The 14,156-nt window shown below is 46.8% G+C and overlaps 1 protein-coding gene across 4 annotated transcripts in view; it reads right to left on the bottom strand.

The window, feature by feature from the left end:
• Positions 1 to 8,263, bottom strand: part of MCF2L2 (MCF.2 cell line derived transforming sequence-like 2) — a 236,435-nt gene extending 228,172 nt beyond the window's left edge. The window contains exon 1 of one of the 4 annotated variants that reach the window (XM_026007237.2): positions 7,716 to 8,263. In XM_026007237.2, the coding sequence (XP_025863022.1) occupies positions 7,716 to 7,791 (76 nt within the window). In that variant the 5' untranslated portion in view covers positions 7,792 to 8,263. Of the gene's footprint in view, positions 1 to 7,025; positions 7,084 to 7,715 lie in introns of those variants that run through there. The other 3 variants (XM_026007235.2, XM_026007238.2, XM_026007236.2) reach the window with 3 other exon arrangements.
• Positions 8,264 to 14,156: the final 5,893 nt, after the last annotated feature.

The following is a 14,156-nucleotide window of genomic DNA, read 5'->3' as shown; positions in this document are numbered from 1 at the left end:
AAGAAAGAAAAACAAAACCCCTATTTCTAGGGTAGGCAAAGAAAACTCTCCCAAAGAAGATCTGCCAAAAAATCTGGCCCAAATTATTTTAAAGCACTTGTAAATACAGCCCAGATTCGATGCTTCATGCAAATTTATTCTACCTCTACAGTAATGATAAAATGTGGTACAGCAGCCCCTCACTACATGATGACTTCACCATCTCCAAAGTGTACTGCATGAGAGGCATGCTCTTCAGGGGCTTTGAATTTCTCTCTAGCAGCTCTGGACAACCCAGACTAATTCCAAAGAAAGAAGCAAGGACAGCGGCTGATTCTCAGCTATTCCACTCTTACTCAAGGTAGTCATTCACAGCTCCTGCCACTGTCACAGTGAAGGCCCAGAATCCAGAGGCCTTCTCACATCCTCTGCCACCCCTGCCTCACTTCCCCTCCCATGCTGGCCCCACTGCTTCACCCTACAGGCATCGTTTTTTCAACCTGTGCCCTCCAGAGCAAGCTTGTACCACTCATGCTGCAGTTTATATTAAGTACTAGGGGAATACTGGTAGAGTATGCCTCTTGACCGGACTGGAGGGACAGTAAAACACTCCTTTTCATGCTCTTCCTGCTAGTCCATAAAGCAAACAATTGGAGTCATTCTACACTCATGGAGTCCCTTTTGCTATAGTCCTCAAAGGATTTCTATTTAACCACTTTTCACTATATAGTATCATTCCAACTTGTAAAACAAGCAGAGAAACTGGTATAATTATCACCCTACATTAACGATGAGGAAATTCAGAGACTAGACATTCTTTCCATTCAATTTAACATGTGATTTTTTTAAAGATTTTATTTATTTATTCATGAAAAACACACACAGAGAGAGAAAGAGAGAGAGAGAGAGATAGGCAGAAGCAGGCTCCATGCCGGGAGCCCGATGTGGGACCCGATCCCGGGACTCCAGGATCATGCCCTGAGCCAAAGGCAGGTGCTAAACCGCTGAGCCACCCAGGGATTCCCCTAACATGTGTTTCTTGATCTCCTATAATGAGTTTAATTTAGCCTACAAGGCCATAAAATAATCTTACTTGGGATGTCTACCCTTAAGTAAGACAGAAAAGACTTTAGAACATGTTCAACCAACAATTAAAATAGATATCAGTATTTGCAACAAAGAGAAAAATCCAAGCTAAACTGCAATCAAATGCTCAAAAACATGTAAGAGATGGATACCAACAATTACAGGTATTCAGAAAATGGAGGGAAGCTGGGCTTGGCCTGGCTCATTCCATAAAAGGCTCCTGGGGAGGCCAGGCTTGAGGGAAGCCCTGGAGATTCAGACTGGCAGGCAGAGTATTGCTGGTGAGAGTAATCACAAATGGGATCTAGAGAGAAGAAAGTGAGACCCAGGGAGGCTAGCAGGTGGGTAGCCAGGATGCTACCATCAAACCAGGATGCTTTCCAACAACTCAAATACAGTAAACAAAAGAAAGAGCTTTTTCGGGGATCCCTGGGTGGTGCAGCAGTTTAGCGCCTGCCTTTGGCCCAGGGCGCAATCCTGGAGACCCAGGATCGTGTCCCACATCGGGCTCCCGGTGCATGATGGAACCTGCTTCTCCCTCTGCCGGTGCATGGAGCCTGCTTCTCCCTCTGCCTATGTCTCTGCCTTTCTCTCTGTGTGTGACTATCATAAAAAAAAAAAAAAAAAAAAAAAAAAAGAGCTTTTTCATTAACAGTGCCAGGTACTGAGCTAAATCTAAGGATATAAAGATGAATCAGACATCTCCCTGCCCTCAGGGAGCAGACAATGGGGTGCTAAGGCAAAAGTCCTTCCCCAGTACCAAATTAACAAATACCCAGGGTTTTTTTTAATTATTTTCAGCAGCAATAAAAATTTCTGCCTTGATATAATAGAATATAGACTTTGAAATCAGATCTGACAGATCCTGACTCTACCTCTTAGTAATACTATAGCTTTAAGCAAATTACTGGACTTGTTTAAATCTTAGTTTTGACATCTTTCAAAATGAGAGTAATAACACCTACTTTCCAGAGCTATAAAGGTATAAAGACATACATGGAAAGGCCTAGCACTCAACAAATTTGGCCAATACTTCTAAATGGTTAAGGTTTAAACACTGATTCTGCTTCTTGGACTTTCTAGTTTCTTGCTTAAAATCCGTACCTTTGGATAGGTTGTTAACGCCACATATTTTTTCAAGGTCAGACAATTCAGAGTCCTAGTCTGGAGGCCAATAGTCAACTGGAGGACTTAACCTTTATTGCAACTATTGAAAGCAGATCAGATCCCCCTGGCTAACAAGCTTAGTCACAACCTGCAGACACTCTGGAAATAGAAGCCATTGGTAGGAGGTCCTCTCTGAGACTAGGAAGAAAAACACTTGCTGGTAGCAATACTCCCCTCTCCTGTGCTTTTATAACCTGCTATCACCAGCGGGAAGACTGAGGGTGTCCCAAGTGCCAAGTCAGCAACATTCAGGTAGTTGGGTTCTGCTTCTGAGTTTTGCTTCTGGCACTGCATAGGAGAAAGAGGGTCACCTCAGGTGTGTGAACATAAACTCTTCTCTAAAGCAGCCTGTCAGGATTAGCCTTCAATCCTACTACAACAGACTTCCACAAGAAGAAGGTAGGTACAAGAGGAAGAAAAGAACATTGATGGTGCCTATGATATACTAGGACAAAGGACAAAGTAGATGATGCTGTCCTTGTATCTAAAAGCCATTCTCATTATCCCTGCTTCTCAATTTCTCCTTCCAACAGGTACTAGGCACTCAAAAGACATTATTTACACATTCATCTTCTACCAGTCCTGTGAGGAGGGTATTATTATCTGCATTTTACATATGAGGGAACCAAGACTTGGAGGCAAAGTGATGTGCTACAGCTGTTTGCTGCCAAAGACTGTGCAAAGCCTTAGTGCACATATGGAAAGGCAGGAATTGTCAATGATATTCTCCACGTTAGAGAAGATGGTCACCTCCAGAAACAATATTATTTAGATATTTTTAAAGGTTATTTATTTATTTATTTATTAATGAGAGACACACACAGAGAGAGAGAAAGGCAGAGACACAGGTAGAGGGAGAAGAAGGCTCCAAGCAAGGAGCCTGATGTGGGACTCTATCCCAGGTCTCCGGTGTCACACCCCGGGCTGAAGGTGGCGCTAAACCGCTAAGCCACCAGGGCTGCCCAATATTATTTAGATATTGATCCTAAGAAATCCTAACTTAATACAACATTTTAGTTAATGTATACTGACTTTGTATCCTGAAACCTTGAACTCATTTATTAATTATAAGACCTTTTTGGGGGGATCCCTGGGTGGCTCAGTGGTGCCTCTCTCTCTGTGTGCCTCTCATTAATGGATAAATAAAATCATTAAATTTTTTAAAAAAGAGCTTTTTTAGTGTATTCCTTAGGATTTTCTATTTACATGATGTTATCTGCAAATACAAATAAGTTTTACTTCTTCCTTTCCAATCTGGATGCCTTTTCATATTCTTTTCATATTCTCGTTTCATATTCTTGCCTAACTACCCTGGCTAGAATCTCTAGCACAGTGTTGAACTGAAGTGGTGAAGGCAGATATCCTTGGCTTGTTCCAGATCTTAAAGGGAAAGCTTTCAGCTAACCATGATGCTAGCTGTGGGTTTTTCAGATACCCTTTATCAAGCTGAGGAAATTTCCCTCTATTCCCAGTTTGTTGGGTATTTTTTAAAAAACAAAAAGGTATGAAATTTTGTCAAATACCTTTTCTGTCTCTATTGAGATAATCATATGGTTTTTGTTCTTTATTCTATTTTTTTTAAGATTTTATTTATTTATTCATGAGAGACAGAGAGAGAGAGAGAGAGAGAGAGAGAGGCAGAGGCACAGGCAGAGGGAGAAGCAGGCTCCATGCAGGGAGCCCGACGTGGGACTTGATCTCGGGTCTCCAGGATCACACCCTGGGCCGAAGGCAGGCTAAACCTCTGAGCCACCCAGGCTGCCCCTGTTCTTTATTCTATTGATAACGTATACTACATCAATTCAGATGTTAAACCAACCTTGCATTCCTGGGATAAATCTCATTTGATCATGGTATATAAATCTTTTTATATGCTGCTGTATCTGGTGCTAGTATTTTGTTGAGGCTTTTTGTATTTATATCATAAAAGATATTTTATTATATAAATCATAAAATATAGTTTTTATATAATTTTTTCCTTGTAATAATGCCTTTGTCTGATTTTGACATTAGGCAATACTTGCTTTATAAAATGAGAAGTGTTCCCTTTTCTACTGTTTATAAGAGTTGTGAATAATTGGTATTAATTCTTCTTTAAATGTTTGGTAGAATTTGCTAGTGAAGCCAACTGGTGCTTCACTCTTTTTTGATTATGAAATCTGTAAATGAACCAATGTGATTCTATAGTCCAGAATAAAGAGTAAAAAGATGGTCCTACTTGTGTACTACATAGGTAAAACACATCTGGACACTTTTCACACGTAAGCTGAATATTTTTTGAGGGTCGCCAACAAACTAAGAAAATTCAAAGGAGACCCCCACAGTGAATGACATCATATGAAGAACATTTGATGAGCTTAATGTTTACTTGGAAAAGGGGGATTTAGGAAGCAAGAGTTATCCACAAACATTTCAGAACTGTCCTTAAACATATAAAAACTGCCTGGCATTACTCAATACTCAAGGTCCATTCTGAAGCACAAAAAAAAATCATTCATTTATTCAGCAAACATTTATTCTGCATCTCCTTAGAAGGAGACTATGTTAGGTAACTGCCCAGGATAGACAGTTGGTAATGCAGAGTCTGGGAGCAGAGATAAGACAAGCACACAAAAACCAACCATAATATAAGGGAGAGAATGAGAAGTGTTACGTGGTTAGAACAAAACCTACTTTGGAATTCAGAGACAAGAGTATTTTCCACTGGCAGAATCAGAGATACCTGGAGAAGGACTTGGGCTTGAAAGGTGTGTATGATTTTTGTGTGGAGAAATATATTAAGGGGTCATTCCAGATGGAAGGAAAGCAGAAACAAGAGTTTAGAGGCAGAAACAAAGTCAGACAATATAGTGGAACAAAGTTGAAGAAATGAATAGGCCAAGTCGACCAACCATACATGTAGAAATATCAATTACTGGGGGATAAAACCAGAAGCATGCCAAATAAAATACAAATACTCCAGGCTGCAGAGAATGACTATGTAAAGGTATTATTAAAGGTTTTAGAAGATACAAAAGCAGTGTGTTTATTCCTGGTATAAGTTAGAGGCAAACAGAAGAGAGGCAGAAGACTTGCCCAAATGGTTAGTCAGGAGGAATGAAAACCTGAAAAAGTCACAGGAAGGTCACAGTGGGAATGGACATTAGGAGAGAGACCCATGAGTTATTTCAGAAATTGAATCAACAAACTCCAGATGTGAATTGTCAAATCTAAGGGACTGAAAATAGAGCAGAAATCCCAGCTGGAGGAGGAATGGACTGGCAGGGGACACAGGTGGCAGAGTGAATATATGAGCATAGTGTTGTTACCCAGATGAATGGTTAGGATAGAACCAGGATAACATTCTAACCCATAGTCTTGCTCCAAGCACTTCTCAACCCTTCCCCAACTCATCACATCCCTCAGGCTGCTCACCAAGAAAATGTCTGGAAAGAACAAACATCGAGCCAAACCTTAGCAGATGCTCCACTGGCTACTCAGTGCGATTCTCCATGAAGGTAAAGGCTGGTTGCCCCCTCAATCAGACCCCCAAACAGACCATCTAAACAGCTGCCTACTGGTCCTGAGCCTGCTATCCATTACCTCTGAAAGCTTAAAAGGCAAACTTTCTAAGTCTCAATTCCTTAATTTGTAATGTAGGAATGATAACCTCTTTCACAGGTTTGTGAGATTACAGCCGATTACACCAGAGGATTCAGAATGCTGCAAGACACACAAATGCCAGAGGTCATTAGAGGTTCTTTGAGAGCAGAAACTACAACAAATTCATGTCTACATCCTTTATGGAGCTAACTATAGAAAAAGGAAGTGAGCAATATGGGCAAGAAAATACCATAGCCTGGACCCCAGAGGCCACCAGGTGTTAACCAAGGAATACTACCTACCAGACCTTCAAAAAGATCCTACATGGAGAGAAATAGGAGAGACCTTAATAATCGTCCAGGTCTACCTCCTCATTTAACAAATGGGAAGTTTCATCCTGAGAGAGGCCCAGGGATCTGCCCAAGATCTTCAGTGGCATACTGGGGTATGACCAATAATAACAGTCACAGTTTAGATGGTGATTTAACCCACATCGGCTTACAACTAGGCTTCGAGCTAGGTAGGAAAGGATTAGTAAAATTCCCATTTTTAGCCTTAGGTTGAATGACTCATCCAGGAGAAATTCAAATCCAGACAATCCTATCCCCAGTCCAGGGCTGGCTCTTTCCTGACACTGCAATTTCATGCATATGCACAATTTCAAGTACAATCATTTCAGCATTCAATATATTTCAAACTCCAAATTCTGTTTGTTTCATCCTCCCTCCAGCAATACTTCCCTGATAGCATTCTTCTGACCTTTTGTCTTAAAGAAAAACCAGTTCAGCAGCCACGCTGGCACCAGAAACAGTTTTTAAAATGAATCATCAAAACTGGGTCTTTCCAGATAAATATCTTCACAAAGTATATCCCCACATGGGTATCATTCGAGATATATGACATTTATGCTCTAAATACACTGAACTAGAGTGCTCAAAGAGGAGCGAAAGCTCATTAATTGGAGCAATAGGTAACGTAGAAGTACTAAGAAGGCAGTTCTAGCAAATGGGTGGAACACTGAGGTAAAAACTTCCTGACTTTAAAACTAATTTGCCTTATGGAGGGATCTCAACGTTAAGTGATTTAAACGTTCAAAATTACCTGATAATTCTAGTCATCTACCTCCAAAGAATCTCTATCTGGAATGTGTCTTTATTTGGGGAGGTCCAGGGAAGGGGAAGAAAATGCTAAGAAGGAATCAACCAACGTACCACTGTCTCAAGGTCCTCTTTCCTAAACAGGGCCTGTCTTTCCACCACAACCCTTATTTCAGGAGCAAGGCATGAGGTTCTGCTGCCCTCATTCAACTCAATCAACGGAAGAGGATGAACTCTGCCCCGTGTCCTGAGGCTTGCAGAGGCCTGCCACCGGGGTTCACCAGGAGTGCGTGACACCTCCAGGCGGGACTTCCAAGGGGCCGGGGCGCCAGGCTGCGCAGCGACCTTCTACCGAGGCCTGCGTTTCACCACGCTGGCTGGTGCACGAGCCTCCGGCTGGCAGCAGTTTCTGCAGGAGAGCACCGGCGTCCGGTCAGGTGCCCTCTCCTTTCTCTTTATCTCGCCGACGGCCACACAGCTCCCCACCTCCGCCGGGTCAGCGCGGGCAACGGATCCTGGCAGCCCAGCAGCCCTCAGGGGACTAAGCGCACCTGCCTGGTGGAGGCACCTGCCCCGGCCCGCCCCGGCCCCGCCGGGCGTGCAGGACCCCGGGGATGCCGGGCACCGGCCGCCCCCAGCAGCAGCGAGGCTGACGCCGAGCCCGCACCCCCACGGTCTGGGCACGCAGGGCGCTGCCCGGGGGGCTGCAGGCGAGCGCGGGCGGCCGGCGCGGCCCCGCCCCCGAGCCTACGCCCCCACCTCCATCAATTAAACGAAAGGGGGAAAAAAAAGAGCTCCATTTACCGACATGAGTGATCACTGTGGCCAGTCGCCGGCTCAGCTCCTGCGGGGCCATCTCTTCCTTTAACCAAAAGAGCATTTCCACCGAAAAGCCACTCAGTGCGTAAACAAAACAAAGCACCACGTAAACGTGTCCCTACTGCTGTCACGGACGGTGCTTCACAGACGCCTCCTCCCGAGGATGCGCCGCGCTCACAGTCTTCCTCGCTCTCTTCAGGCGCAAAACCAGTCACTCCCAGCCCAGGCCAACTTTCCCGGGCCGCCCGGCCAGCCACGCCGGCCACGCCCTCCGGGGAATGGTCTGGAAGAGGCGAATCCAGCAGCCCTCCCAGCGCACTATCTGGCTTTGAGAGAGAGAGAGGGGAATGGCACTTGTGGAGGGGAGAAGCCGAGCGCCCCAAACCTCGCTGTAACCGCGCGGCGGGCTCCGCGGGCCGAGGGAGCGCAGCGGGCCTCGGAGGTGCGGTCCCGGTGGGTCGGGTCGGGCCCTCGGCGCCGCCTCCGGGAAGGTCGGGAAGGATGCTCTCGGCCTGCAGGCGGAGCCCCTGCGCGCGGAGGGCGGGGGGGAGGGGAGGGCCCTCGGAGGCGGAGGGCGGGGGCGGGGGCGGGGGGGAGGGCGGAGGCGCGGGGGGCGGGGGCGGGGGGGCCTGAGGCCCCGACTCCTCCGCGCCGCTCGCCCCACCGTCCGCCGCGCGCCCGGCGCTCCCGCCTCCGCGCCCACCTCTCCGCGCCCCCGGCAGCGCGCACGCGCCCCCGCGCCGTCTCGCCCCAGGTGAAGCTGCGCCGCTGGCCTCGCGGAGAGGCCCCCGCGCTGCGGCCCCCGGAGCGGGAGCGGCTCCCAGTGTGTCCTCGGCAGCTTTGCGGGGAGGGGAGACAGCGCTTTAGGCGCTCCTGCTAGCTCCGGGGCCCCGGACGGCTGCCGCAGCGCCCCCTCCTTGCCCACCAGGTGCCTGCAGAGCTGTGCGGCGAGAAGGGGGCTGACCCGGGCTGCTGCCCGCCCCCCCGCCCGCCACCGCCCCAGGCTTGGCTGCCGCAGTAACCAGCACGCGCGGGGCGCACCCGCACTCCCAGCCGGGAGCCCGGGCTGTGCGCGAGAGGGCTGGGCACGCACGTGCGCACGCACAACCTCTCCAGCGCGTGGGTCTTTTCCACTGTGCAGCTGCTCCAGGGCACGCCGAGGCTCCATCCTCCATGCCAAAGGGCTCTGGCACCAGCCCCACGCACGTCCCTGCGTGCCCCAGAGCGTCCTCCCTGGGCTGCTGGCAGGAGCATGCCGTGAAGGCGCACACAGGAGCTGTGTCTTTCCACGATGTCAGCTTTATATGCCATCACAAAGCAAAGTTAAATCACAGCTCTTTTTTTTTTTTTTAATTTTTATTTATTTATGATAGTCACAGAGAGAGACAAAGAGGCAGAGACACAGGCGGAGGAAGAAGCAGGCTCCATGCACCGGGAGCCTGATGTGGGATTCGATCCCGGGTCTCCAGGATCGCGCCCTGGGCCAAAGGCAGGCGCCAAACCGCTGCGCCACCCAGGGATCCCAAATCACAGCTCTAAAGCAGGTTCAGGATTCCAAACTCAGTGACAATTCACCATGTGATTAAACCTGGCTTCTTACTCAGCACACAAAGCGGGACGGAAGACAAGCCACACAACACACAAGGTGACAGATGTCTGCAGGAAGTTAAGGCCAAGGCAGTCTGGGCGTGCAGTTGAGGTAAGGCCTCAATCTGGTCCAGGCCAGCTCTCAACTTACTGCTTAGGTTCAGCCAGGCAAGGATCTCGGTTCTGTTGGGAGATCAGTGGGCGGAGCCTTTGTCAGCAGTTGCCTTCTTGAAAGGGCTCAGACATAGAAGGGTCAGGTCTGAAGAGTTTGACAAATGCTGCCAAAATCCTTGCCTTTTTTTTTTTTTTTTTTAGGTTTTATTTATTTATTCATGAGAGACACAGAGACAGAGAGAGGCAGAGACACAGGCAGAGGGAGAAGCAGGCTCCATGCAGGGAGCTGGACTAGGGACTCGATCCCGGGTCTCCAGGATCAGGCCCTAGGCTGAAGGCGGTGCTAAACCACTGAGCCACCCGGGCTGCCCAATCCTTGCCTTTTTTAAGGGATTTAATCAGTTTGGGGTCCCTGCAGACTTCCTCTGGTTCTGCTCATTATGAGTTCTGGGATATCAGCTGACCTTGGTCTCCGGAATATCTCCTAGATGCAGTACCTTCACTGCTTGCCTCATTGCTTCACACAGGCTCCTGCTTAACATGAGAGACTCCATTTTGTTCTCTACAACTACTGTCCCATGGCAGTCAATTTCCTGCAGCTTCTTCAGATGGCCCCAGATCCCACCTGACAGGCAGCAAAAGACTGTTCCGCAGAATTCCACAGGAAGCCTAAGCAAATGCGTGCCTGGTCAGGTCATTCCTCAATCTGTTCTACAATGGGGGACCCTGAGTATCTGGTCACAAGAACACCAGGACCATCACAGGTTCTAAACCAATGGCAGGAAGCTCAGCTTTCCTCTTTGACATGTAAAAAGCCAGACCCCAGACACTCTGGATCTAATTTCTAGTAGTAGCCAGGAATCCCAGAGGTTTGAGGACATGTTTAAATGCTTTCTGTAACAATTGTGGGCTGTGGTTAAGAGATGTTACTCCTCATGCAACCTGAGATTCCTGTGAAAGGTTATTCTTTCCTGTGAGGTGCAGTCTCTGCATTCTCCCTGCCGGGGGAGAGCAACCAGTTTCATAGCAATCACTTGCAAAAGGTTAAAGACACAAAGAAGTAAGACAGCTTTAAATTGTTTCCATGGTGCTTTCTGTCTACTCAAGAATCACAAGTATTTTTGAGCAACCAAATGAAGTGTTTCTTTTTTCTTTTTTTAAGATTTTATTTATTTATTCATGAGAGACACAGAGAGAGAGGCAGAGCCGTAGGCAGAGGGAGAAGCAGGCTTCCTGCAAGGAGCCCCATGTGGGACCCAATCCCAGACCTCTGGACCACGCTCCAAGCTGAGGCAGACGCTCAACCACTGAGCCACCCAGGCATCCCAAGTGTTTCTTGATAATAGTGGTCAGAGCCCTGGTGCCCAGTCAGAGCCAATTGTGAGTTTCAATCACTAGAAACAAGCACATTGCTAAAGAGGCAGATGATATGCAGCACTCTGGCCCTTGCAGGTCAGGTGACCTCAGCTTCCTGGATTAGGACAGGTCCTTACACTTGAGAATCATGGAAAGGTGGGAGAGAGGGAAGGGGCAAAGGAAGAGGAGGCAGAGGAAACTGATGAATAGGAATGAGGGAGAAAAAGAAAGGCATAGAAAAGAAATCACACTCGGAGTCCTGCTGTCCTTTTCCACATCTGTACCTTCACAATCTTCAGCGGTTTCCATGGAGATGAATTGGCTGAATTTATGGCAAGATGCAGCAGGCAGTGCCTGTCTTCAGAAATCAATCCTGTCCTCCATCCTGTCCTCCATCTCTAACACATGCTCTTCCAGGACCTCAACTGCTATCTCTGGGCTATGAGGGGGTGGGTCTGTGGTCTCCAAGTTCCTTTTTCCAGTTCTGAAATCCTGTAATTGTGACTAAGAAGATATGACCACTTGGTGTGCAAGAGCCAATACTTCCCCTGTCCCCTAAGAAAATAGTCATTGTCTCCATTCTTCTTGTGAATATGGACATTCTTTTTTCTTCTCTTCTTCCTTTCCATCCTCCTCCTTTCTGCGCCTCCTTTTCTCCTTCCTAATTATAATCTATTTCCTGTCTCTGACAAATCACACAAATCACATTGCTCCAATATCTGGCAAAATCAAGAACAAACCAGAAGAGACTTCCTCCTTCCCCAGCGAATAAATTAGCAATCTGTCACGTCCGTTGAACATCTACTATATGCCCAGGGTTGTGATAGGTGGCATCAAGTACAGCAACTACCACCACCATATAATAAGTGGCTACTCTGGTGCAGTGGTAGGCAATTCACAGACTTCATTTAAGCCTCACAACAACCCTTTAAGGGCTTTAGTCTCATTTTACAATGTTGCTAGTACAAAGATCAAAGTGTATATTACTAATCTTATGAATCTAGACCATTCTCTGCCTTCAGGTAAAGATTTGCCTAAGTTTGGAAAGAGAAACGTCCTCCAAGCACTGCCAAGGGAAATTCCACCTCTGTTGGTGAACTCTCAACACAGTGAAGAGAAAGAAAGGCTCCACCTGGGTGACACAGATGAGGGTGAGGGATTCCTGGGCATCACAGGGTCACCCAGTTGAGTCTAGATCCAAACTAGCAGAATCACCTAAAATAAAGATTGGTTGGTTGGTTTCTTGTTTTTGTGTTTTAAAGATTTTATTTATTTATTCATGAGAGACAGAGAGAGAGAGGCAGAGACATAGGCAGAGGGAGAAACAGGCTCCCTGCAGGGAGCCTGATGTGAGATTCGATCTCAGGACCCCTCTGGAATCATGACTTGAGCCAAAGGCAGATGCTCAACCACTGAGCCACCCAGATGCCCTGGTTGGTTTGCTTTTACTATGGATTCCTTGTCCCTACCAGCAGAGATCCGACTCAGTGGTTTGGAATAAGAACCCGGGAATTTGCATTTCTAACAAGTCCCTGGGAAAACTTAATGCACCACTGGTCTTCAAACTTCTTAGACTGTATGGTATAAATTTTACATCAATAAATAAATAAATAAATAAATAAATTTTACATCGATACAGTAGACAAACATACACATAATTTAAGCAAAGTTGTATGAATAATTTATTTTCCCTTACCACTTGTGAAGCCCTGAAATACTTTGTATTCAATTTCATTTTTAAAAACGATGGCCCTGGGAATCCCTGGGTGGCTCAGCGGTTTGGAGCCTGCCTTTGGCCGAAGGTGTGATCCTGGAGACCTGGAATCGAGTCCCACGTCAGGCTCCCTGCATGGAGCCTGCTTCACCCTCTGCCTGTGTCTCTGTCTCTCTCTGTCTCCCATGAATAAATAAAATCTTTTTAAACATAAAAAAACAGGGCAGCCCCGGTGGCGCAGCGATTTAGCGCCACCTGCAGCCCCGGGGTGTGATCCTGCAGTCCCACGTGGGGCTTCCTGCATGGAGCCTGCTTCTCCCTCTGCCTGTGTCTCTGCCTCTCTCTTGCTCTCTGAATAAATAAATAAATCTTTTAAAAAATTAAAAAAAAAAAAAACAATGGCCCAAATTGGGGGATTTTGCATTTGGAAAGTATGGTATTTAGTTATGTAAGAAAATGTCCTAAAAAAAAAAAAAAAAGAAAATGTCCATATTCTTTTAGAGATGTCTGAAGTTTTTAGGGATAAAACATCAGTCTGGGGATCCCTGGGTGGCTCAGTGGTTTGGCGCCTGCCTTTGGCCCGGAGCATGATCTTGGAGTCCCGGGATCGAGTCCCACGTCGGGCTCCCTGTATGGAGCCCGCTTCTCCCTCTGCTTGTGTCTCTGCCTCTCTCTGTCTCTCATGAATAAATAAATAAATCTTAAAAAAAAAAAATCACTGAAAAAAATCACTGTTTGTAATTTAAACTACCTTAGCAAGGAGAATAAATGAGATAAATACTAGAAAATGTTCATAATTGTTAAATCAAGGTGGTAGGTGGGTTGTTTTACTATTTATTCTCTCTACTTTTATGCATGTTTAAATATCTTTTATAATCAAAGTTTTTTAGTTTTGCTTTTATGACCCAATAAGGAGCTGGTAGTGTGAAGGGCTCTGTGCTAAGGCAGAGCAGAGGAAAACAGAAGAGGAAGAGATGGTAGTGATAAGGGAAGGAGGTGGAGAGAATGTGACAGGAGATGGAGGTTACATTAGGTAAAAGTGCACTGTGGGAGGGGGTTGGGGTCACCACATATGCTCATGATAATCCCCACCCCCCAGGGCACCTGGGAGGCTCAGTCAACTGACTGCCTTCAGCTCAGGTCATGATCCCAGAGTCCAGGGAATGAGCCCTGCATCAGGCTTCCTGCCCCACCCCCTGCTACTGTAGTCAGTATCTCCCTCTCTCTCTCTTTTTCAAATAAGTAAATAAAATCTTTAAAAATAAATAAATAAAGGGCCTCTTCCTCCACATCCCTCTCTATCACTGTTCTTTCTGCATTGGACCCTGGGCTAGACAAAGGAAATACCTTATACACCTCTGTAAACCCCACAGTTCCCGGACCAAGTTCAGAATTAGACAACATCCATCAGTCAAAGCCTCTCATTTCACAAAGGCCTTGGACCTGCCTCAACACTGCAGTGTTGCCTCTTTCCCCCAGTGCTGCCCAGTAGGATAACCCTCTCTGCACCAGGAGCCCAGTCGTTCTAATACATAAGACCACATGCTTGTCTAAGGAGCCACACCATGGGCCATCTACTGCTCAAGTGACTGGATAGGTGAACCCAGGAAAGTGAAAAAGTCACCTGGTCTCACGCCATCCTGACAGTCATTCAC

The sequence above is a fragment of the Vulpes vulpes genome, chromosome 3, assembly GCF_048418805.1.
Source record: "Vulpes vulpes isolate BD-2025 chromosome 3, VulVul3, whole genome shotgun sequence".
Classification (NCBI taxonomy): Eukaryota; Metazoa; Chordata; class Mammalia; order Carnivora; family Canidae; genus Vulpes; species Vulpes vulpes.
This window is presented reverse-complemented; position numbering and strand designations above follow the sequence as displayed.